General features: G+C 41.1%; 1 protein-coding gene across 6 annotated transcripts in view; it reads left to right on the top strand.

Moving 5' to 3' along the window:
- Window positions 1-489: 489 nt before the first annotated feature.
- The window catches only part of nlgn1 (neuroligin 1), a 247,515-nt gene continuing 220,936 nt past the window's right edge, over window positions 490-27,068 (top strand). For 3 of the 6 annotated variants that reach the window (XM_053431438.1, XM_053431434.1, XM_053431435.1), the window contains exon 1: window positions 907-1,027. In XM_053431438.1, the coding sequence (XP_053287413.1) occupies window positions 922-1,027 (106 nt within the window). In that variant the 5' untranslated portion in view covers window positions 907-921. Of the gene's footprint in view, window positions 1,032-5,063; window positions 5,087-16,565; window positions 16,592-27,068 lie in introns of all 6 variants that reach the window. The other 3 variants (XM_053431437.1, XM_053431436.1, XM_053431433.1) reach the window with 3 other exon arrangements.

Genomic DNA, 27,068 nt, shown 5'->3' on the forward strand with positions numbered 1-27,068 from the left:
CAAGTCCAGACACTACATCTGCTGCACTGCAACCCCTGCTTCCGCTGCTCCGTGTGGCAGGATCCTCCACTCAGGGGGATGGAAACTTTCATCACTAACTGGCTTGTCTACCTGCTGAGATAGTGGCACATAAATATGATATTCAAGTTTACTTTTGTAGAGGTTGTTGGCAGGACCCTTTGGAGGAGTATATTTTCCTTATTACAAGGAATAGTTCCAAGATTTCCCATCACCAAGCTGGAGGAAACTGATGGCTGTTACATTTCCAGCGGATCATTTACACTGCCTGGATTTTAAAGAGGATCATTAGCAACCATCACCCCCCATCCGTTCCGGAGCTACTTATGCCTGTGTGTGAATATGAGAATTGGAGTGTAATTATGTGTTTGTATCAAATGGCTTAAGTGAGAAAAAAGAAAACAAGGAATTTTTAATCGGAAAGTACAAAAGAGGACACAGCAAGGAAGTTGAGTTCAAGGAGTAGCAGCTATGTCCAAGTGGAGGCACCATTCGAGGACTGGGTGTCGACTATTTCAGTCTGCGGAGGACGGGACAAGGATGATGGGATTCGTAGGACTTGAAGTTTCCTTGAGGGCCAATCGGTGGGCGTCCTCTCTAATATGGCTGGGACTGCTGCTGCTGCAGGCAGCCCCAGCTGCCGTGTCAGCTCAGAAACTCGATGAGAACGACCCTGTTGTCACCACTGTCTACGGCAGGCTGCGTGGTGTCAAGAAAGAGCTCAACAATGAGATCCTGGGTCCAGTCGTGCAGTTCCTGGGCGTCCCATATGCTGCCCCACCCACTGGCGAGCACCGCTTTCAGCCACCCGAGCCGCCGGCAACGTGGCCTGAGGTGCGCAATGCCACACACTTTGCCCCAGTGTGCCCTCAAAGCATCGTGGAGGGCCGTCTGCCAGATGTGATGCTGCCTGTGTGGTTTACCAACAGCATTGACATCGTGTCCACGTACGTCCAGGACCAGAGCGAAGACTGCCTCTATCTAAACATCTACGTCCCCACTGAGGATGGTGAGTTAGCCTGCAGGGCCCATGGTAGGATGGTCGGGGAAACAGTGGGGCGCAAGGGTGAAAGGATTTGAACCCACAACCTTCTTGTTGACAGAAGAGTTGTCGGGATGTGTTTTAAGTATGTGAGTGTGCATTTCTGTCTCAGTCCCTGTCTGTCTCTCTGTCAGTTGAAGGGAAGCATGACCTTGTGCATGTTTAATGTGCATGACACTGCTTTATGAACATGAGTGTGTCAGAGTGGTTTTGTGAGTGACAGTTGGCATATGTGTGTGAGAGAGCGTGCGTGTGCCGGGCGGCCATCCATACAGTCCAATTCCATCAGTCTCCTTCCCTCCATCCTCTCTAACCTTCTCTCCTTCTCCACCTCCCTGTCGCTCCTTCTCCTCCTTCTCCCCATGGCCATATCCGCCCCTTCCGGCTAACCTCCCCTAGCTCATCATAGCCTATTGTGCTCTGCCACAATGGCTACAGTTCATTAAACAAGACAGTCGTTGTCATGATCATCACTGATTGATTTGGCTGACTGGCTGAATGACTGGCTGGCTGACTGATAGGCTGAATGCTGTGCTGATTGAGCTGGTGTGATTCATTCTTTCCCCTCTGTCTTTATTTCGCCCTTTCCCTCTTTTTCCCTCAATCAGCTTTGTGTGTGTGTGTGAGTGTGTGTGCATGCAGTTCGTGTGCGTGCTTGTGTGTGTGCGTGTGTGTGTGTGCGTTTGGGCGTGTGTATATGTTGCCTGTCCAGGGGCTCCATGTTATTCTTTAGTCTTCTATTCATTTTACAGTCAAAAGAATATCCAAGGAATGTGCCAGGAAACCGGGCAAGAAAATATGTAGACAAGGAGGTATGTATGATCTGAACGCAACCTATACAATGCCACAGAAAGAAGACACAGCCTGAAAACAGAAAGACAAATGAGGAAGAGGAGCTGTGTCGTGCAGCAGAGAGAAATTGGAAGATCAAGGTCTACGAATTATTCAGCTCTTGACTCAGGGCATCTGCAGGTTTTAAGAATGCCGAATTTAAAAGAGGGGATGGACTTTGAAACGCTAGCTGGGAGTAAATTTAAGGCCAATTTTGCAAAGCAAAGTAGGAAAAACCAAGATGTCGGACCCAGTCTTCCACTGACTTAATATACTAGAAGTGAGCGGAGGAGGAATGACCTTTCCATATTTGTCAGAGTTGCTAAGGACCATTAGATATCCTGCAGATAGACAGAGTAACATATTCGCTAGTAAAACCCTGAATCAGCCACGTGATTTGTAGACCCTGTGAAGTCAGGACGAGGGCGAGGTAGAGTCAGAGCATCAGACTCCCGTGGTTCCCTGCTGTGTGCTCTCATTGGTCGGCCACATTGGGAGATTTGATTGGACGCCAGGTGTGGGGTCGGAAGGTGTCCGTTAAGGATGCTGGATGTGCGCGGAGACGGCGGCATATTTATCAGGCACACAAGCAGACACACACATACACACACACACACAGAGTGATGTAGTCGTATGCAGTGTTAAAGAAGATGAGCTGGACCCAGACTGTGTAATCTCCATTAAAAGAATGCAGAGCTGTGTTCAGGTTTGCTCGGGCCTCTGTATCAACCACTATTTCCTCAAGATAATGTCCTCCTCCTACTCCCCCTCGCCATCCCGTAGCCTTGTACTCTTCGATGTATATACTGTGTGTGTGAGAGAGAGAGAGAGAGAGAGAGACTGACAGTGTCCTTTGTAAGCTTGGGGTGTTAATGTCATTGTCTTGGCAGCAGTGTATATTATCACTTAGTGCACATTCCTTCTCTTCTCAAATGTGCGCTCTCACTGCTCCTCTCCTCTCCTCAAATCAGAGCAGAGATGTACAGAGCAGAGATGCATTTAAAATGGGAGAATATGAAAGCTTACATATTTGGTCATTTTGCCATCATGCAACAAAGTACCAGACAGACCCAGATTGTTTTCATTGTATGGAAAAGGGAGATTACGTCGAGCAAACAATTAGCGATGCAGGAAAAAAAGAAAAATGTTAAATTTGTGACCTTTAGGCTGCTTTGCTTTTAATTTACATCCTGCGGTTGGAAAGAAAATAATTTATTCTTGTGAAAACGGCATTCTCACACTTTACATACAGTACTCCCACAGCAAATACTTGATTAAGCATTATGCAGTGAGCCATAGGTAATTAAAGTGTACATACATTAAATTAACATTTATGTATGTAATGAGAACAGTAGATTATCTATGCACCTCAAGTAAAAAAAAGCACAAGAAGTAGAGGTTCAAAAGTTTAATAGAATATAAAAGCTTATTTTAAAATGAAAAAAAAGTAAAGATAAATTTGGGCCAAATAAATTAAATGACATAACTTGTAGAATCAATGATTATACACAGCCACACCAGCCCAAAATATGTACTCTGTTAAAAGGAATGTTTCCGACTTCAATCAAAGATGACAAAAACAACATGTAGATATAAACAAAAGTACAGATACCATTTAGGGTAAAGGAAACTCGTTGGTATTAACATTTTATAAAAGCACATACATTAACAGAAACCCCGATTGTAAATTCATGATGAAGCTGGTGATAATCTCAGACAGGCAACGCTTAACATGAATCATAGGAGCAAATGCAAATGCAAACCTATTGCACACAATGTCTCTATTTTTATAGAGTACCAGAGTGCACCTATGATGGGTGCATGCAGACAGTTAAGTTGAGTTAAGGTTATGTTACCATTTTTCCTACGGTGTTTTCCTATCGTGGCCAGTTTACATCGTCAACATTACTCAACCTAATGGGAGCACACAGTCCCATGTTCGCCTCACTTAATGGATGGTTCCATCATGTGGGGAATGTTACACAGCAGTCAGCCAAAGATGGGGCTGAGCATTACTAAATGACAGCATGGATGTAGTAGGTTGTGGTCAGCTTGGCACTGAGTGAATCTCCAGACAGATGAGTAAATAAATGATTTAAATGACTCACTTTTGCTGCGAAAATGAAGCCACTTTCCATTCCGAGGCTTTGGATAAGTTAGCCTTCATTTACAAAGACAGAGAAGAGTAAAGATTGGATGAAAGGATATTTTGTCGCCTATTCAACTTTAGTAGCAATGGCAAGTCAGAAAAAAAATAAATTCAAATCACTGCTGCTGTGACAACTTTCAATGTGGAATATTTCTTTCATGGTACCCAAGGCCCACTTTAAGTAGCAGTATGACAGCCTTAACCATTTGATTTAGGTGGTTATAATGCATGATTAAATACTTTGTGATGATTTGATCCTCAAGTGCTTAAAAAAGTTAACAAATGTTTTAAATTAAATTCCTCACATGGACAATAAGGTGTTGTTTCAGTGCAGTAATCAGGAGCATCATCATTTATCTTGTGTCATGAAAGCGTCAACATGCTAAGAAATCACATGGAATTCTGCAGACACAGTATAATGTGACCATTTCAGCAGTATATTTAATTTGTCATGCATGTGTTTCCAGTTAAACTGTATCAGATCTACAGCATCACATAGGTCTTATTTTTTGGCTAATCGTACATTAAGAGGATCTACAGTCACCTGTACAGCTTTCCTTATACAGAGGCTTTCCCTTTATTCCTCCGATACTTTCATGACGTCAGTCATTATCAGTAACACAGTGGTAGGATGTGCAGTCTGTGGTGCGTGTAGGGAGTGGACCGATCATGTTGAGTGACAGGGTAATTTCATGGCTAGATGTCTGTGGTAACAGCGCTTGATTGGAAGAAATACATTATCAGTAAGTCTGACTTTTTTAAAGTAGCACACTCAGTTGACCTGGAGCTGTTGTGTGATGAAGCTGGTTGTTTTACGTCAGACACAAACACTTTGTCTAAAGGAAGACTGATGTCCTCCAGCTGCAGGTGCAAAACCATCAGGAGTGAATATGCGGGGCCCTCGATCACGCTTACTCAGGACGAAATTTAGAACTTGACAAAAACAAACAAACACTGACATCATGGTACGACTTTTTTCTTGTTTTGATTAATTAAGGCTTTGACTAGTATTTAAATCTGCAGCCAGCACAAGGAGCTGAGCTCTTGTTACTGTGCCTGTGCCATGGCAGAGTTCACGACCACAACAGAGAAACAAAGTTAGAAGACCCAGGGCGAGTGCCAGCGTTGGGCAGTAATGAAGAGCAGTGAAATAAGGGCAGATGTGGAGTGACATTAGAGGGAGAAGGACAAAAACAAGTCAGCCCAGGACAGAGAGGCAGAGGATAATTGCTATGGGAGTTTTCTCTATTGTAGCGTCTTGTGCCACGCTGGTTTCAATAAGTCTTCTGTGGTTAAAAGCAGTGTTTTCATGTGTCTTGGATGTAGGGTGTTCATTAAGTTATCACATGCTGGGACAGTGGTCCTGGTAATGAGATCAGAGGCAGCAGCGCTGCAGTTGGTCATCGCTCTCCCCGCAGCATGCATTTACTATTCATTTTGAGAAATGAAGTAAATGCAGGAGATATCCACTTCTCGCAGATGACAGCTTCAGTTATTTCAGAAAAATAAATATAAAATAAAATATAAAAAATAGCAAAGACTGAGTGTCATAGAAACATGCCTGAGAGGAGATCAATGACATGAGTAGATCATAGTTGCAAATCTGTCTGTCTTGTGGATCTTTGTGTTTTATACAAGGATGATATTCAAGCTACAAAATCATGCATGTCGAAGTTACAGCTTGTTCACTGTCATATGTCAGTAACCATCAACATTGGAGCATTCTAGACAGTAACAGTGAAAATTCTTAAGCGAATTGTTTTTTTTACAAATGCTTTTCTATGAATGTCAGAGCTGTAGATCTTATGAAATTAAATTGTTAACTGCAGCTGTTCTGTTAAATATACACTGCTAATGTATGTATATAAAAAAACTATATATTTGAAAAAAACAGACCAGTACGTAGTGTACTATTAAATAAGCACATAATGTGTATTTGGAGAAGATGTGTGAGAGTCGGCTGTGGGGAGTATTTATGGCTTTGAGACTGTTATTGGCCTGGCTGGGTGTCAAACTGTGCTTTTTAATAAAATATGCTGAATAAGAAATTAAAGCTACAGTGTTTAAGTATTTTGTTTACGTTTAACATGTCTTCACGTGAAGAGGTGCGATGACCCAGACTCACTGAACAGCCCGGCTGCAGTGCACAGATGTTTCCCTTCTCAGGTTTTTGAGTAAGGGTGGGATGTCAAGACTGTCCATAGGTACATGAACCTACTTCCGCTCTAATACAACTCCTCTTACGCCTGCATCTCACTGCATGTGTGTGTATGCAGGTGATCTGTTGTGTCTTGCGGACGTCTGTTGGCTGCAGAGCTGCTATTTGAGGCTACGTAATGGAGCCATGCATCTTCCGGTCGTGCAACAACAAATAAATGGGTTCAGGTGCTTCTACTTTGAAATCACTACAGGCATTGTTGAAAATATCGATCATTTTGACATATTCAACAAGTAGACTTTGAAACTGTGGTGAACGATCATCTTCACTCTATTTTGCTGTGAACCAGATGAGACGCACGCCTGTGACGTTCTGACCTGACATCATGGCCGCCTAAATAAAACGCAAAATGCTCTGCGCTGCTCACACATCCAGTGTGGCCTGGGTATTACTCCCCTCACACTGCGGCTACAAGCTCAGCTCAATTTTTTCTTTTTTTGGCACGTGGTGCATGCAGACAAACTGGCCCCTTGGAAACAAAATAGTTGTCATTTTTTTTTGTCTTCCACTGTAAAACAAAATAAAAATAAACACATTTTACGCAGCTAAACTCAGCCACAGCCACCAGGATCTCCGGCAGAGAACGATTGCTTTTGAGTCTCACGCCAGGGGTGGCTTGTTTTTCACAACGTCCATATTATAGCTTTTAAAATATTATTGAGACAGCTGCTTGTTCTGAGACAACAGCGAACACTCATGCATTAATATTTGAAAAGCTTTGGCTCCTTTCCTGAAATGAAAAAGGGTCCATAACAAGTTTATATCCCTTAAAGTAATGCGTTGGAAAAAAGAGAGTTTTATACCGGCACCTGTCATGTGGTATTTTCAAACAAAGCTGTATGCTCAAGTTGCTGCAAGTTGATTTATGCATTTTTGCATTTTTTGTATTATTTTTTTCACCGTCTCGCTCCTTCTCTACTTTTATCATCACAGTCTCCACAAAAGCCCACAGCAGACTGCGGTCATGTTCAGGCCTCCTCTCTGCCAAAGGCATTATGGGTAACATGAAAACACAGGCTGATGCAGGAGTACATGTGAGAGGGTGAAGGGAAGTTCATGTAAGATAAATGATCACACTTTTCATAATAACAACAAATATATAAAGTGTCACAGTCTGAACATCAGGGCAGGATTTTGTTTTCACTTTAACAGTTTACTGTTTCTGGTGTGTTTAGCAGTTTGTGGCTTGTTCAAGCAGGCTTGTGTTTTTCTTTTTAGATTTTATCACTGCATCTTAAATGAACCCTTTTGTTTATACAGATTTAGTAGCTGGAGAAAAAATGCAAGCCCACTAAAAACAGACTGCTTGGTGAAAACAAGTCTCCAGCGGTGGTGATTGCTGACAAGAGGGGGGCCACACACGTGTCTCTGAACAGATTACATCTATTAGGACTGGCCGGTTTTCTTCAAGTGCAGTTATCGACTTGGGATCTGTGCAGATAATTCACCAGTGTGTAGAAACGTACAAAGGTCAGTATCATAATTAATCTAAAGTGATCACAATGGTTTCCCACTTTCTCTGTGATGGAACCTAACAAGCTGCCAGGGCCCCAACAAAAAAAAAGGCAATACTGTTGCTGTGGGAACAACGGCTACATCAGCGACCTGTTTTAAGATTGTGGCTGATGAATGTATCTGTGAGCATGAATTTGAAGGACTAGTTTAACATTTTGGTCAATGCACTTATTCATGTTCTTGCTGAGAGTTAAATGAGACTGATTCTGTACCGCTCTCATGTCGGTAAATACTGAGCTGCAGTCAGGATGTGGTTGGAAACTGGCTCTGTATTTCTACATGTACTAGCACCTTTAACGTTAAATTCTTCTTAGTTTAATCTGTACACAAAAAAATCACATTTAGTAATTTCTAGTGTTCCTTTTACAGTCGGTTAATGTCCTAGCCTAATTCCTTGCAGGAGGGAGTGAATGGAAGGCAATGGAAATGCACTGGAGCAGAGCGTTCTTTGCTCTAAGTTTTAAATTCAACCTGACACAGGCAACAGTTTGTGAACCCGACTCATCGGTGAGAAAGAATTCAAAGTCCCATACTCAACCCTCCTGGATCAACAGCAAAACACCCTGTAGCCGAGCTGATGGAAAGAAAATAATTTTTCTACTAACATGTTATTGAATTGCAATATAATAATGACTGATTACCTCAAATATATACTTCCATATTAATTATGATTTTCCATGTGACTAGAGCTGATAATAACCGTTACTCTATTTAACTGCCATGTCAAGATGTCTGAGAATAATTAAGACCTGATCCAACTCAGGGCCAAACAGTGAAGAGGCTGTCTATGCTGTGAAGTATTCACTTATAGAGCTGCTCTGGGAAGATGGTTTTACATCATGCTGTTTGTGTGCTTCCTGGAATCAACTATTCACCTTGAATGCTGTCAGACCTTATAAAAACAACAGAGAAGCTCTGTCTGTGGTGGGTTGCAACTCCCTATATGTTTACTTTCTGTTGAATTAAGTGCTTGGCTTTTGAAACCCAAACTAGGCCATTTCCCAGCGCATGTGAACGCTATTTAATGTCTCAAATAGTTGCGGATATATTTCAACATGTTGCATTATTCTGAAATTATCTGTGTGCCATCTCCTCTCCAGAGGGGTTGAGAATAGAAGCTCCATTGTAGATTTGCCTTTCCTCAAGATTCAGGCATCTTCAGAGAAAGTGAATTTTCCACTGCGTCCCTTCACAGTTCCCCCTCTCCCTTATCTCTTTCTTCTCCCCGCTTCTCTGTCTTTACATCTGCCTTTATCCCCCTCACACACACAGTTTAGCCTTTTCCCTCATGCCTGTCTCTGTCTCTCCGTCCATCATGACCTCTTCACCCTGACCACATCTCACTTTCCCTCTCTGTCCTTTTCTTCTTGCTTGTGTCTTTTCTCTTTTTAACTCCTTAGGCTTTGTCCCAGTTTTTCAGTTGTTGAAGGAGGATCCTGCGGGATGCGGCACACACACACAAACTTGCACACATACATAGACACAAAAACACAAGAAAGAGGGGAGGAAATAGAAGGAAGGAATAGGCATGGCCCTTCTTGTGTTTGGGTCTCCCTTGAGGGGCTCTGTCACCTCCACTCACAGCTTAACTTCTCTGCTCTGTTTCTTCTTAGGTTAGTGTGGTGTGTGTGTGTGTGTTAGCGCATTTGTGTGCATGCATTTGTGTGCGTGTGCGTGCACTCCTGTGAAGATGAAATACATGGATTTGTGTACCAATGTGTGGGGAGAATATTAGGTTTGTCTCCTGTCAAACTTGGTTTGACTGGTTCTGGTGATGGACTTTTTCACCTCTGCCCTTTTGGACTCAGAGTTAATTCTGAACCAAACATTGGTACTAAAAGAGGAAAAGAAAACATCTCTTATCAGGATCAGATCCGTTCTCTGCACTTATCATTATCTTTTCAGCTTAGTTTAAAAAAAATCATCTATTACTCAATGCCAATGGCATGAATGTAATATCTAATCATATCTTATAATTTCATCTCATAATAGTAAATAGTGGATCCTGATCGTGGTGGCTGCTGATCGTGGACTATGGTTACAAGACTCCTTGATAACATTTTTGTCTGGGAGCTAAGAATCTCACCGGATATTTAACGAAATACAATCTGAACAAGTCACTTAAATTCCTCATTTAACTGTTAAGTATAAAGCTCCCGTGCTTGAACAGCCTGTTTGTTGTTTGGTCAGAGAGGAGAAATGAGAGTGTGACCTTGGCTGATTGAATAGACCCTTATTTTAATCCTTTTGTTCTTCCAAATAGTAACACAACACAGCGTACACGCACACGCCCACGCACACACGTGCACAAAAATGCATGTGTGCATGCATGCCTGTGTGCAATTCTGCTCAAGGTGAAAGCATTGATAGCTGTTCATACATATTCATGACCCTCGCATTACAATACATAAATATGAGGCTTATTTCTTTTCTTCTTTCCTGAATATTAAATGAAGGACATTTGAACTGTCGGCACACAGCCAACAAACATTACTTTCACAAATGTCAGCAACAGCAACTGCACAAAAGTCGGGGATACAAATGTCATAACATTGCCCCATTTCTAAGATTCATCTTGCAAAAAAAATATCAATCTCCCCCCCACCCTCATGTCTTTAGCGCTCCGTCGCTGCCGCTGTGGCAGGGACACATTTTCCCTCATGCATATTTCAGACACAGCATATTGTGAACAACACAGATAGACAAGGCGAGGTGAAAAGTAACAGCTTTTCACGTTGTTTCCATTTCATTCCTAGTCATTATTTATGGGGTTCCTTTCCAAAATGGCCAAACAGTACAACCATGCACGAGGCTGTTTTCCTCAGTGATGGAGAGGCATCTGTAAACTAACTGTTGGCAATGATGTTAGCCTCTGCACACAAACAGCAGGAGGACACGAATGAGGGTTAGTTGATGAATTATGTCATTGTTACCCTTTGCGCCGGCATAGCCCATGTCTGTGTTTGTGTGTTATGTATGTGTGTGAAAATAATAAGTCAACATCGCATGGACAGATATTCACCAATCTTTGTGGAAATATTAGTAGTTTTTTTGCAGCATTTCAGTCAAATATCAAGGTCAAGGTCATTCAAAAATGGTGTACAAGATATTACCAAAGATTCCTCGTCATTAGAGGTGACGTCGTGCCACAATGGTGTCATCCATAGTTTAAAAATGCATTGTTCCAGGTATCTCTGTATCTATAGGTCTAAAGACATGACCCAATAAGCTCACGGAGATAAAACAAATATTTTTATGATCATACAGTAGATATTATGTGAATCACCCCTCCGATCATTTTAATTTCTCTGGTATCACCTCGTTGTTTTGAGGGTTGTACTTGAGAAGTGAATAGTATGGTGCAGTCTAATTCAGTTATGGTAAAAAAGGTACACATTGAATTAAAAAGAGATCGAATGGAAAGACAGATTAGGAAATTAATTATTACTAATTCAAGTAAATATTAAATTTGTAAAAAAAAATGGGGAACTTGATGATGCGCCTGAGAAAACCTCAACGGAAACTAAGTCAGTACTTGAATGATGTTGATTCAATAGAATAACATAAATAGAAAGCGGTCTCTCACTCATGTGATAGTAATACGACACAAAAGGCAAATGAGTTCCACAGAATTAAACAGATTGACGGGCTTTTGATCGAGCTATTCTGGGGACATGCTGATATTTGGTTGAACATTCTCCTTTAGCTGGTAATCATTGTGTTGGCCACTGTGCATGCTAATGATTTAGCATTTGGGATTCGTGGGGTTCATGTAGAAGCAAGCTTTGCATCATCTCAGATTGAAAACACAGTGCTGAAACAGCCACCAGTGGTCTCACCATGACAAGGTGACTGGACCAGAGAGAGGATTGCTGCGACAGTCTGCATATTTCCCAAAGACGAACAGGGCGTGAGGGAGCTGCAGCAGACATGGACCCTGAAGTGCATCGGTGCATTCACGGAGAAAGAAATCCACTGGCTACGTTTCACACACAGTTCTTTTGTGTGCCTGTGTCTTCTGTAAGCAGTGTTTGCAGAGAACATACTAGTGTGAAATAGCAGATAAATTCATTCTGAGATCGAGAGATTTCTGATTCATCCAGCAGCGGCCCCCTTCAGGGGGTTCTCTTGTAGCCCAGGGGACTATGAAATCTGAAATCGACTGTGAGGGGGCTGCCAAGTCCCTTTAATTATGCTGTGATGTTAAATTAGGTATGTAGGACTAGAGCAGGGTATATGTTAAAGCTCTGGCCCCAGGCCCAGATCTAATATCCCCATAGATACATACAGTATGGACTACCACTATTCCCTGGTCTTTATGGGGCCTGTTGGCACAATTAAGTCTTTTGAAGTGAATATTTTAAAGTGCGGTGACAGAGAATGCCGCAATTTACATCTAAGTTACAGAACTAACATTATTATTAGTTATCAAAAATGTTATTCATTATAATGTGCACACATTGCTGGCTTCAACTATCTAATGCATTCTGCTTAGAGGTAGACGGCTACAGGACTGATGTGTGGAAAGTCAACTTGTTTGTTTGTGTGCACATTTAACAAAACAGTTTGTGCGTGTGTGCATGCTTGGGAAGGTACATGGACAAGATGACGCTTGGCCAGATGGCGTATATGTTGGACGCCCAGCACAGAGGCCAAGGTGTCACCTTGGCTTGGTAATGAGACAATGTGAGGTGTGGGGTAGCAGTGGGGTGGTTATCAGAATACAAAATATCTAATGAGTTGTGAAACACACTTTGTTTGGCTTCCAATGCTGGAGTGTCATTTTAACACTTTCTCAAGCATTCGGCATTGTATTCTGTGGATGGCGTAGAGAAGGTGTTTTAATATCTTGGGGCCGTCAAAGCAGGATCTTATGGCAGGCGGAAAGAAACGACTAGCACGTTTTGAAATGTTTTCTTATTTCAGAGTGATACTGACACTGACAATGGTCTCTGATGGCTCGTTTCCCCCTTACTTTGAATATACCAGTTATTTGAATATAGTAGATGTAATGCTGACAGGTAATGACTAATGAAAAATGAAAGTGTTACATACTAAATATCTGCATATTACGCTCTCTGCTGCTTCATTTTTTAGAAAATGTTTCATTTGTAAGTCCCTTAAATTATTGGAGATGTCGTCCTGAATCCCCTGAACTACTTTGAAAACAGAAATAAAGAAATGTATGAGGAAATAACTAACATTTTCACTGGCAATGCGTCTAAGACTGATTTAAACTTACATCTCCGATGAGTTACAATTTTGCATAATTACATCTAGAATCAAGAGAGTTCATGAGCCCTTTTTTGGGACTCATGGCCAAAAGGAGTCTGTTTGTTAAGGGTGTTTAATTAATCCTTGAGTACATGTACCAGTGTAAATACATAAAGAATCTCTTCTATGTCCACTTTCAGTCTCCTCCTTCCATTCCCTGTTTGCAGTTTACTCACACATGAGCAGATGAAAAGTCATTAGCTCGATCCCAAATTGCTACCCAGTGTCTCATCTGTAATATTTATGTGCTGCACTAACAAATACAGGAGAATGACAGAACGGCTTATTGCCACAATGAGAAGTAATGGGATGTAATTTGGTGTTGCACCACTACATAAATCATTTAAAGCCCTGCAGTCATATCCACTCTAAAGGTGCTCTATAATGGACCAGCCCTGGCGTTAATACAGTAGATGTCTCTCTTTCTATCTCTCTGTTACTCTCTGTCTATGCACACTATATCACTTTGACCAAACTTTTTCACTAAGGGTTGTGATCTTTGGATCTCACTCTGGATTATTGCGTTTGATAGAATAACAGTGGTGACATTATCTCGTCTTGTTCGAAGCAAATCATCTTTCACTGAAGCTTTCACTGCTCCAACATAAGAACACAATAAAAACACGCCATATGATTGAAGTTTGTAAAAACTCCATCATAATTACAAGGGCATTAAGTGAGACTTATTGTGTTAATTGACAATCAACTCTATAACAATATATCTAATATCTAATAAAAATATCCCTGTACCTTTAACAAAGACTTCTAGCCTATAAGGTAATTCCTTGAAAAGAGTATAGTGAAACATATATACACTTACCTTTCAGTTTATTAGGTTCTCCTAGCTGAAGCTAATTCAGGCTAATAAGGCAGCCCTGCAATGAAACCTTCATGAAGGTTGTCATGTTCAGTATTTATTGAAATCATTTCACAGAGATGTTGATTCATCTGAAAGGCCAGTTTGGAGGATTCACATGTTGAATGGATAACTGGTGAAATAAATATTCATCATTGAAGAAATTACATTTATTATTTCATCATTCGATGTTGTTGCTGTTTAACAGACTACTAGAAATGAACCTTTTTGGGTGGTGTTTTCTTTTCTGCCTGTGCTACAGCTTTATATATATAAGGGACACTTCACCATCATTAAATGCAGTCATAAGGAATATTACTGAGTTTAAAAAAAAATGGTGTAGAATCGCTTCTTGGATTGTGACAGGGAAATCTGATGCCTGATGCAAATATACGTTTGTAACCATGTTGGTGCAGTACTACATTTGTCCTCTGTGGAGCCCATAGACTGTATAAAAGAATAGCACAAGGTGTACCCACAGTGTTTGTGGTAGAATAGCACTGTGGTGGTAAGCTCATGTTTGCTTCACTGCCAGTCTGGAGACTTTATAAATGTGGGGACTCAAATACAAAAAGATGCTGTATAGAGTGTTTAATGTATATACAACCGTTTGGTCATGTCTGAGCCTGTGGTCACAGATGTATCATTTGTATGCAGCCTAATTATAGTGATGGCTGAGACCCCAAACTCTGAACAAAAGTCTCCTGTGCATCGTTACCCTGAGATGACCACTGCGGGATCCTTTAAGGGTCAGGTTGAGTCACTGTGGGGACCTCTGTGGTTCAGGGCTTCAGGCATTTCAAGACTTTGCAGGTTATCGTGCTTTCTGGATTTTCTTCCTCTCTCCTTCCCTCTTGACCTGTCTTTCTGTCTTTATCTATTTCTCCAGAGAAATTTATTCTGAAGTCGACATCATTAAGTACCTTGACTCATGTGCTGCTGGGCTTTAATGTTTAATTTCACACCAAACGAGGGGAGGAGGACAGGGAGGAGGAGGTGGAAAAGGTGGTTGGAGGAGAGGGGGGGATCGCACAGGTGGATAAGTTTGTTAATTGTGTGTGAGTGTGGGTGTGCATTAGTGTACATGTGTTCATTATTTTAAATCCAGTAATTAGCCTCGCCAGTGCATTGAATCGGTGGCTCTAATTAGACCCTTAAACCTATTGCCACTCAAATGTCTCAATGTACAGCAAATAAAGATGCTGAACACACACACACACACACACACACACAGAGACACTGTGCATTATTTAATCTACAGTGTGTACCCCCCCTTCCCACCCCGCACACACACATACACAGTGTGTGTAACCTGCTCATAGATGATGAACATTCACTCATAGTTAATACCATCACGCACATTATGTGCAGTTCAAATAACGGCTTGTCTGTTATAGCATTTCAAGGAAAACCGTCATGTCTCCTTGTGCGTGTGCGTATCTGGTGTGTGTGTGTGTGTGTGTGAGTGTGTGTTGGTGTGTGTCAGCACATTGGAGACAGCAATAAACACCTCAGCAACTTCAGATGCACAGCAGCTGTCAATAACTCATCACTCGTTTCAAGCATATTGGCAGCCAGTCAAATACAGTAGTGTGTGTTTGTTTCAGCTCGTTCAGTAATTCTTTGACTCTGGTAGCTTTTTGTTTCATCAAGGCCCATTTCAGTAGTGAGTTTGAGTGTGTGTGTGTATTGAAAGCCCATGGAGATGAAAGTGTTACACCTAGGAATGGGCCTCAGATTGCATTCTGGTTGTGTGTGTGAGTGTGTGTGTGTACACAGTTATCTTTGTGAGGAGCATTTTGAGCTTACAAACTTCCGATTGAGAACATCTTGGAAAGTGGGGACATTTTGGCCGGTCATCACTTTCTGACTCACTTTTCATGGGCTGATGGAGGGTTAAAACATAGGTTTAGGTTTAGGCAAGGGTAAGGCATTTAGTCTGGATGGTTAAAGTTTGTTTAAAGGCCTAGGGAATGCATTATCCCAATGAATGTCCTCATTAAGATAGATGTACAAATATGTGTGTGTGTGTGTGTGTGTGTGCGTGCTGACAGTTCAAAGCAAAGGTGTTCAATCACAAATGCTCGTCAGTGTGTCCGGAGAGATGACTGACGTGGGCAGAGGAGACGGTGTGTAAAGAGACCATCAGCAAACCGAGGAGGTGTGGGTGGAGAGTAAGCAGGACCTAACAACCGTGAACTAGAGATGATCAGTGCATTAGTGGGATATAAATGAATGCTCTCCGGTTAGTGATCATCTGAGGAAAGACTTGTACACATTCAAACACTACATGTTGATGCTCGGACCGCTGCCCAGCTGTGTGAACACTTGGTGCAGAGTGTGAACAGGTAAGAATTTATTCAATCAAATGAGAGTTGTTGAACACTGAGCAACATCTGTTTCTGTGGCAAACTCAAACCACTGGCACTTTCGGCACTTCTAGTTATCTTGCCAACAAGAGCTTAAGCAAACTAAATACTGAGAGTAAATGTGTCCCAACTATGGCATAATATAACAAAATGCAGGAAAGCAATGTTAATTAAACTGTTTGAATCCTTTTTATAATAATATCTTTAATCTTATTTTACTTAATTAATATGAACCTTATTCTAACTTATAGCATCTTTGTCTCCTGCTGCTTTGTTATGTAGTCTATTCAAAGTGTTTCCTGCAGTTCATGAAATATCGGTAGCTGTCTGAAGGCAGCAGGACACACATGCTGCTAAATCTTTTAGATCAGATTTTGGAAGGGCCTACCTGGGGCACAGTGGCATTGTGCCATGCTGCTCTCTGTGTTAACCTTGAGTAATCCATGTATAAACCACCAGCGTTCTTTAATTCTTTCCAATGCAGTTGACGTACGCTAAAACATCGAGTTTGTGGTACCCTGACACACAGTTGTCAAATATTTGCTGCCGATTGTTCAGCTGACATAGCGTCTTGCATCACACACCTCTAAAGACATCAGAATGGCCACTTTAACTCAGTAGCCTACTTGTTGATGTGGGAGCTGTTCAATTAGCACAGCTCATTAATTCTCATCATCAGCCATTCTAGGTTTTGTAGCAAAAGTGGTATCTCTTGTTTTACACTTGAAAAGGCATGAATTACAATACAGTGTAAATCACTTGAATTGATACGATCCATATTCAAATGAGTATATATCGATCATTTGAGTGTGTGTGATTGTCTCTATTATATTCCATATATTTCCTGCAAATTTGTCATGCTGTGTGTTCACGCTGTGCCGCTCTGACCCATTTAAACAACGATATGATTTTCTGGTGAAGCTCTTCATTTGTCGAATCATTGTCGTCATGCTTTGCTGGGATTGGCTCAGCTGCTTCATTACTATCAGAGCAGGACTGTGACAGGTTGAGAGTCCAGTTATTAATCAGTCCATTTAATTATCAGTATGTGCATTTTGCACAGTTGTTTGCATTTGCACAGCAAAAATAGACTGAATTTGTACAAAATATTGACATTGGGCCTTAACCCCTTAATGCCTGAATAAATTTCCAATTATATGAAACAAATATTATTTGTGTTTTTGGCTGTCATACAGATGCTAAATTAATTGGAGATTGTTAATTTAATACAGCATATGCAATAGATATAAATTTAGTTATGAGGCAAATTAGCGACATTAGGCATAAGGGGCATAACCTTAATTCAACAAATTTTCCAGTATCTGGTATGTAGATTGATGCTGCTTTTGCTTGAAATTGAATAACAACATATGTTTCTGTACAATCATTGCTTTTCCATCATCGCAGTATTTCAAATACAGCTTAATACCTCAAAATAACTTGCTGCACAGTCCCAAGGGGCTAGTATGTATTTTCCACTCCAACCACTAGATGGCGGCAGAGTGCTTCCAATACCTTCCTTGGTATGTGTAGTATTTGCACCATCAGGCACAATCGTCCCTTCGGCGGCATTAAGACCGGAATGGGGTTTGAGGCAAATTCGCGACATTCGTCCACAAGGGGTTAAGAAGCATATCAGTCTGATCAGTTTAGTTATGTGAGTAGCCTTTGTAGTGTTACTTTTTTATAACCTTGTTTTGTATCCTTATTTATCCATTTCTCCCTGAGTACTGACAAGGCCCTCTGCATGCTGCGCAAGTGTAACATCCCTAAGGGCTCGAACTCAGCCACTGTGGTCACTGTGTAATGTCTAAGAATTAGCAGTCCGCACACAAGGCTAGTTTTTCTTCCTCTCTGAAAAGCTGACACTTTCTCCTCCTCAAGGTTTTTCTCCAAAAGGAGCGATATGTTGATGCCACAAGGGAGATGCTGCGGATGGACAGGCACTGCAGCGGCTGTCGGTAACTCAGGGATTGTCACCTGAGTAGAAAAACAGAAAAGAGAAAGAGGATGGGGGTTGTTGATTAAAGTAAGCGATTGAGGTAAAGCGAGTGAGTACAGGGATAAAATGATAACACCACGCTTGAGCAAATAGAGGAATAAAAAAACGAAGCTCTCAAATATACACCACCGCAAATCATACATCATATACAATGTGTATTAATTACCATTATTCAGTTATTCGTTTAAACTGTCAAGTGTTGGCTTTCTTCTCCACAATTTGTGTGTGTGTGTGTGTGTTTCATCACATGTCTCTAACAGATAAGGAATGCTTTGCTCTCTGCTCAGTCCCGAAGTTGAAATAATTAAGATTAAAAACCTTGGCAAGCATTCTGTTTATGGATTTACATAATACATACATGCAACAGCACAATATGTATATGTTTGTATCACCTGTCCTAATTAAATCACAGATGCCTCCATTTTGTGAATTTACAAACAACAATCTGCCTGATAGATAGATAGATAGATAGATAGATAGATACAAACACATTGGGGTGTTCTATGGGAGAAACAGGCTGATTTCTTATTCATGTGTCTTTTATGTTTATCTGTGTGCTCTCATCCCCTCTCCCATGTGCCGCCTCTTTCTAGTTTTCCCAGTGTGCTCCCAGATTAGGTGCTTCCACCATCTAATGTACCACATCAATAATGCTATATGGGGGAATGCAGGAAGCAGAGGGAGTGGGAGAAGGGGAAGGAAATGGAGCAAACCAAGACAGGGCGGAGAGCCTCAATCCACTGCATCCTTCCACCTGACACCATTTACCATCCAACCTATTAAATCTTGCATAATTTATCTTTATTATTTATATTCTTCAAATGAGTGGGGGACTCTACTAGAGGGATTTTTACACCGAGGCGGTTTCTGATCCGAATGATGCAACAAATCTCAGATGTTTTCCTTTTGTTAAAGAAAAAATTGACCAATCAACAGTTGGCAGGCTTGAGGAGGTCACCGTCGTCAGCTTGCATAGCTACCAGCTAGCAACAACTGGCGTAGAGAAGACTGGTGTAGCTGTACAAGTTGACTTACATTGATAATTCTCGACATATTTGTTATGGCTGACAAGGCTAGCATTGAAGGCTCCAATGAACTGCACAGTGCAGGTTCTCTCCCACCTAAAATGATACTGTGTAGGACACTAGTGATTTGTCACGAGAAAAGCACACAAAATGATCTTGCTTCCAAGAGAGTAAATGGCTTAGAAATGATATGCCTGTATTTTATGGTGGTTGAGCGTGATTTGTGATGCTCAATTGATACTACAGGTGGGTTCGACGTGTTGCCAAGGATCCCTAGAAACCCTAGGAAATAATTTAATGATTTCTAGACTTATTAAACCATCAATTAAACCGTTGAGAAAGATATGAAAGCGTATGAATTTAATTGTATTTCATTCCATTTTTCAAGACGAAGGGATGTGTCTAAATGAGAACAGTTATTGTGTATATAAACTGAGATTATACAGATCCTTTTTGTAACCAGCCGATTTAAACCAGCAGTATCTAATTATTAAAGTAGCTATTAGTGGTCAGGAGTGAAAAAAAGTTGTGATATGTATTTCTTACCAAGAACCAGGTTCCCTCCAGTATCTCCATCGGAGGCTGTGTTACGTTATTTGAAAGCCCCACTATTGATGTCCATGATGGAGGCTAGTGGAAGGAGAATCAAAGTAGGTAGAAAACAATGAGGATGACAGACAGGGAGCAAGAATAGGTGAAAAAAAAAACAGAGACGTGAGAGGTAATGCATCCCCCTCCGCACAGCTGGGCTCGCTGTCATGTCGGCCCGTCACATGGGATCTGGCTAGAAATACTAGTTCTCTCCGTCTCCTCCAAACAGAAAGTAGGCCACGTCCCGTTCACGCAACCGCTGCATGCCACCCCTCGCACAGCAGAAAATAAAACAAAGTGTAGGACATAACAACACAGCTTCAAAGAGAATTATTCAGTGTGTAGGGATTGCAACAGAAAATCACCTGTTACTCTGCATCTGTATCAATATGTACACATATACATTCAGAAGTAAGACAGTTGTGATGGTCTTTTCAGTCGAGAGAACTTGTTGGACAGTCACCTGTACTGCACCCGTTGGCTCTTTAGGCCATCTATAGCACTTAGCTGAAAAGTGAGAATCCTTCCAGGGTGTGCTGCAGTTTTGAAGAGCAGACTTTTGTCGGTAGTTTCCTTTGAAGTGAACAACAGCTCTTGGCAACTGGTAATGTTTTGTTGTTTTTAAAGCTAGTCAGCTTTTTTTATATAGTTTAAAGGGGTTTACTTCAAAAGAGGCGGGCAATGTTAAAAATCCTTTGCCTTTAGGAGAACTGTATACTTAAGGCCAAATTATAGTCCTGCGACTGCAACCGCGGAAGGCCACGCAGTTGCATCGACGGACTCGTTTTGGTTTATGCTTCTCTAACGTGTTGCGCGTGTTGCAACGCAATTCACCACCAGAACCCTAGGCGGAGTAACGTTGTTTGTCGAAGACAAAACACACAAAGAAGAGACGTCTTCTTCTTCGTTGACTGTTTATTTAGATCGCCACTCCGGCTCCTCATAGCCTATTTCTGGTGGACAAATCGGCCAGTCAGTGGCGGGTTATACAAGTGGTCATACTTTCGGATCTCTTCTGCCAAGTGCTCTTCTATTTGGTCCATATTCGTTCTTCTAAATCTTCCGTGATTTCCGCGTATTGTGGGGCATGAAACCGGAAACTAGACTCCGGACGGGATGTAGTAAGCAGACCAATCACAAGCCTTGCGGGCTGCGTGAGGCTCGCATCGCTTTGTCGTGTAGTTACAAAAATTGGCGGATGCACGCAAGCCCGCAGAGGGCACGAAAGGGGCGTGTTGAGTGTCTTGCGTGCATGCGTGCGTGCGTGCAACCCGACAAAAATTCGGCCTTTACTTAAACTTGTCAAACATGTGTATCAACCTAAACATAATGGAGCTGTGGACTTTTTATTATTTGGTGTAAGTGATGTCCTTTTCAAATCGTCTCAAGATTGTAGCACTGCAAACATTATATAAATCTATAATTTATTTTCCTTGTTGTTAACAAAGCCAATATCCAAAAATTATGCAAGCTACGACCAACAGAACATTTTAATTTGCCTTGCAGTATAGGTGGATTTGCCTTTTTTATTCAACCCTCCCAGGGATAATAATTCAACAAACCACCATCCGGACCCTTGTAATTTGTAGGCAGCAATCTAATGAAAGAAAAAGTGACTATGGAAAATAAAACGCTTGTAACATTCCTTTCTGGTCGAGTCAACAATCAAGTCAAATCATTATCTCCTGCTGGTCAGCAAGCAGCATGGAGGAAAACAAACACCCCAAGATGGTGAGCACAAGAGTGCACGACGGGAGCTGCTGCTGGCTCGCTAGTAGGTGATAATGATTTGACCCGATTGTGGTCTCCATTTAAAAGACTGTATCCTAGTTACACATTCGCAGGAGGAAGATCTTGCCGATCCAAACATTGGCTTTTTAAATGAGCGAGTAACATGATTTATTCGGAGGCAAGTTCTGTTTCATGACAGTCAACAATGGACAACTTAGAAAACTTTAATAAAACTAAAACTTTTTTATTCTTTTATTAATCAATGGGCCCTCACCAACTGAAGAAATATAAATAATCCAGGTATGGACAGAACTTCAAGACCACAGCAAAGGTAGGAAGTTGAATTTTGCTGTGTTGCTGAATGAATTATACTGTTGTCTCAGTTTCAGATAAATTAAATGAACATTTGATTTGTCTCTGTATGTTGGCCCAGTGATGTTGTGGCAATTAGACCAGTATATAAGGAAAATATGCGATAACGTTGTTGAATGTTGCAATGACGATATTCGTTAAATAAACAAATGCTAAATGGTGTTAAAGTATTTCTGCTTTGGATTTGCTTCTAAATAGAACCTATAGAGTAAGTAGCCTACATAAACATGCACAAAAATTAACAACAATACCAACTAAATGGTTTTATTGAACATTCGATCTGGCTACAGTTGAAGGGACAGCTCGATGGAAAGCGAGCGGGACAGCTAATGAATGTGCCACTCTGAAGAAAGATTTAACTCATTTAGGAAAAGTGTTGATCATTAAGTGATGATCAATGTTGATGTTGTGGCGTCCCTTCAAACAAATCAACGTTTAAACTGTAGCGAGTCGGAGTCCTCAGCCCCGACTGGATAAGATAATGGATATAGATAATGTATGGATTAATGAACATCAAAGTGTTACTAATGTGCAATTCTTTGAAAGTCATCTTTTATAAAAATGTGTGATAGGCTAACTTTGAATAGTCCTTCAGTGTTTGACCAAATTCTAAATACAAATAATCTTCAATCAATCCGTTATGATTCTCATGACAATGACTCAGTATGCAACGGGGCGGTGTGGCCTAGGGGTAGAGTGGTCATCCTCCAACAAGAAGGTTGGCGGTTCAATCCTCACTCTTCCCCATCTGCATGCCGAAGTGTCCTTGGGCAAGATGCTGAACCCCTAAATGGCCCCTCATAGATATTGAATGCACTAATTATAAGTCGCTTTGGATAAAAGCGTTTGCCAAATGACATGTAATGTATGCAACACGAAGATAGGAATGGGCTTTGCTTGATTAGGACATAGAATGTGACACAGTCTGTATGTGATGTGACTTTAGGTTGTTAATCTTTTCATCATTTGAGAAGGTGTACATCTCAGCTCATTTAGCAACTGTCAAACACCATGTGATATTATTTTCATTATTAACGATCATAATTCCATATGAAAGGCTGTCAGTGGCAGCTGCTGTTCCATGCCTTTCTGTCTTGTCTGAATTCTGTAGTCCCTTACTTACCCATCAACATCAGTCTTTTTATAACTGGAGCTCTCTGGATTTAGATCCATTAAAGGAGTGGATAGAGGGAGGAAACTGAATTGATTGTTGGAGCAGAAAACAAGAGGCTAGTTAGAGGATTTATTATGAGCTACTTTGAAAAGAACCTGAATTTAAAACTGGCACAGGTTAGATTAATTTTAACGTGGATTGGAAAGACTGATTTGTTAGAATTAGTCTTTTCTTTCTTTCTTTGTTCTCATCAGTCTGCGTGATGTTGGATTGACGGTGATATAGGAGGCTTTTCATTTGTTAGAGGAAGAAAAGCCTGAAAATAAAACCAATCCAAATGAGGAGAGTGACTGGAGCTTTTAAAATGATTAGATGGAATGCAATCTGCTTGTGCCTTCAGGGCCAGAGCGATTTTTGTTTTTTCTTTGGCCTGGCTGTTGATGTGGTGGGAACAGAGGGTTTATGCCTTCACTTGTGAAGGCTGGCTCTCGTGGTTTTTGCACAGCATGTCTATTAAATGTTTTTGTTCTATAATTTCATTCTCACTGTTGCCAGCATCACAGATGAGAAGCCATGGCATAGAGTTGTGAAGTCTGAGTTATTTTTGGTATCTGGGGGGTCTGTCCCATTTTGTGCTCTAAAGTATGCCTCTGTCAATCTGTGTCCTTGTCTGCACTTGTGTTCTGACACACTTGTGAATTGTCATCAGTCACATCCCAAGCACAATTTAAAGTCTCCTTTTAGCCGGAAATAGGTCAAACATCCAGAAAAGTGTGTCTGATTCTCCAGCTTTCTTTTGACAGTGTCCCATAATGCAATCCACATCACATATTAAGAGTAGTTGTGGAAATGTCATGAATCATCATGTGACAAATAGGTGGTTGTTTGGTAAAAGATTGAGTTATAAGCCTGTGTTCAGAAGGCAAGGACATCTAACGTTTCATTTGACAATAAAAATGATGGACACAGCATTCTGAAGCCAAGCTCATACATTAATAAAACAAGATAAAACATTCGGCAGGATAAATGAAATTCAGTTACACATTCTGGATCAGTTTTGGGTGAATTTAACGAAATTGTTGCCCTAAATTTGCTACTGCTTTTAATTGTGCTTTCGATTGGCTTGTCCTCTGAAACAGTCTCTCAGAAACATACTTGGAATAATGATGGCCTTACATAAAACTACTATCCAGAAAATTAAAATCTAAAAAAAGTTATTTCTTTGAAACAGCAGCTTTTCTCAATAGTCCTTTAATTGGTTTTAATTAGTGTGACATGTCTTTTTCGCAACAGAAAAAGTAGCAATAATGTAGCAAAAAGGCAAAATGAAAGGAAATGAAGAGAGACAGAGAATGACACAGAAAGCTGAGTCAAGGATGTCTTTGCCTGATATTCATACAACCTGATATCAGCATACCAAAGGCCGTCACCTTGCTGCAGTCTTGTCTCAGATTCCCAAAGGGGATGTCAGACATGAAAGGGAGAGTATTTGAAGAGCTAAGGAAGAGCTGAGCTGAAATGTCATTTCCCTTTTAAATTGTCATTTTAGGGCGAGACACTTCAGAACTCCTTTTAAGAATCTGTAAGTCACCTTGAAGTGATGAAACACTGCCGTGACCGAGCATTCAAACTTGAATCAATTCCCTGCTGTCATTTCTGCAGTGCCGCTCATTGATCAGAACCAGTGTGAGCGAGTATGTGTTTGTGTAAGTGTACGCTGTCGTCCTGTTTTTCCCTCTCTCTGAAACTCGGGTGTGATACTGATGCCCTTACAGCCGCGGGATCCTCTGTGCTGCACCGTGCAAACTTTGCCAGACTCGGGGAATTGTGCGTGACACACTCTCTCTCTGCATCTATTTCCCTCTGCCTCACAGAGTCACAACACTCTGGGCATTATGATGCCGTCGCTGTAATGAGACAGCACCGCGAATGTAGGTGCACCGAACGCTCTCATACAATCGACTTTTCGAGTTAAAGGAATAAACTTGAGCTCACAAGTGGAAAGAGGAACCCTGCTGATTCAACAGTCGGGATGAGGTTATAAACAATGGAAGTGGAAACAAGGGAATAAGTCTATGAAACAAAGGTAACTTAAAAATGATTGTTCTGTAACTAAATTGGTCAGGCGTCTTGGTTTTCTATTATTGCAGTAATAACACACAATTAAACACACACAGTGCTGGAGCAAGTGGAACTCAGTGGCTCAGCTGACAGACACAGCTCAACACATCCTGATCATGGATGGTTTTACACTAAGCTTGGAGAAGTGCGCTGAGCAGAGGTTTGCTCTTTCACTTACTGTTGTTGTGCAATAGTAGTAGTAGATTTGACGTTGGCTAATTATTAATAATCATGAGAAATGATTATTAAAATTATTTATTAAAAATAATTAAAAATGATAAAGCTATTAATTAAGAATAGTAAAATAATTAATTAGAAATGATACGGTTTCCATTAATAATGGTTAAATAATCAATGAAAACAATAAAATTATCAATTAAGAATAATACAATCTGTAATTATTGCTTATCGTAGCGGGGCACCACCCTGGTTACAGGGACCAACTAGTCAATCTTTAAATATCAGTCTCAAGTGATATAAGTTAAATTAATAATCTCAATATTTAATATTAATGATTATATAATAAACAATGAAGGGTTTTAAGTTCGAGCACAGGCTATAGTAATCCAGCTGTATTCACATACACATGTACAAATAATCACAGAAATACAAATACTTTAATTACAAAAGTATTTATTAAAAAGGGGAAATAAAGTTAATGTTATTTCAATGATTCTTCATTTAAAAAACTCCAATATTTCAAAGATGGCAACAGCAGCAGCAGCACTTATCACAATGGTCACACATGTAATACTGAGTATCTACTGGTGTGTGTGTGTGGTCGTGTGTGTCTGCCTGTCTGTGTCTCTATGTGTGTGTGTGGGTGTGTGTGTCTAAAGAGAAAGGGGAGTGGCTATGGCGTAATGACGAGATCACGTGGTGACGTAGTCTGGCCAGGATCAAGATGTTACGTTCACGTACTTTCAAGATGGAGGTTTATGACCCCGGTGACGACATGAGGTCGAAGACAAGATGGCGGTCGGTCGCCTGCTACACAAAGGAACTTTAGACAAAGGGATTTCTTATCTCCTGGTTCTGGCGCCGAATGGCGTCGAGATGTATTAAGGCTCTTTAAATCTAGAATTTTCTATGCCACATGAAATATGTAAGTGTAGGTCGGGACGTGTGTTAAAACAGGTTTAGGAGAAAAGAGAGAGAGAGGGAGAGATTTAGAGATCAGGAAAGCTCTCAAAACATCGTCAGAGACAAACTTCCGGCGAAGCGGGCAGTCCAGTTACGTGAGATTTATCTTTTAACAGATGTAAATCTCCGCACAATATCTCTGACGGTAACACGAAAAAAATGGAAGTGTCGGCTTATTACGCGCGCTTCTCAGAACGTAGTAGACAAAGGAACCGGATGTGACGTCTCCAGTTCGCCGCCTTTTACATGGCTAAAAACAGATCAGCGATCTACAAACAAACACACTCAAATAACATGACACGCTAAGTATTTAAACTAGTCTCTGCCCAGACAATAAAGCCTCTTACTGTGACCTTCGCGGTGTTGCTTGCGCGTGCCGCGCGGATTTTCGGGAAGTCCAGTGAATCTCGTTGTTAACCTCAGGATGCGTGCTCGAACGGCGAATTCCTGGAAAGCAGATGAGTGAAGTCCTGGCCTCTTAAGCGGGCTCCGGTGGGTCTCGTGTTTACAACGGAGGTTAGCGCTGGGCCGAATAGAGCGAACTTCTCTTGCTCTTGGAACGGAATTCGGCCTCGTCTCTTCTGCAGGGATGATCAGCTGTGGCGCAGTTGTGGGGATCGTGAAAAAGAAAGTCTGTTATCTCGGCCTGCGAGTGGACTTCCTGTGGCGATCTCTTTCAAGTTAAAATAACAAAAAG

The sequence above is a fragment of the Pleuronectes platessa genome, chromosome 9 (genome assembly GCF_947347685.1).
Source record: "Pleuronectes platessa chromosome 9, fPlePla1.1, whole genome shotgun sequence".
Classification (NCBI taxonomy): Eukaryota; Metazoa; Chordata; class Actinopteri; order Pleuronectiformes; family Pleuronectidae; genus Pleuronectes; species Pleuronectes platessa.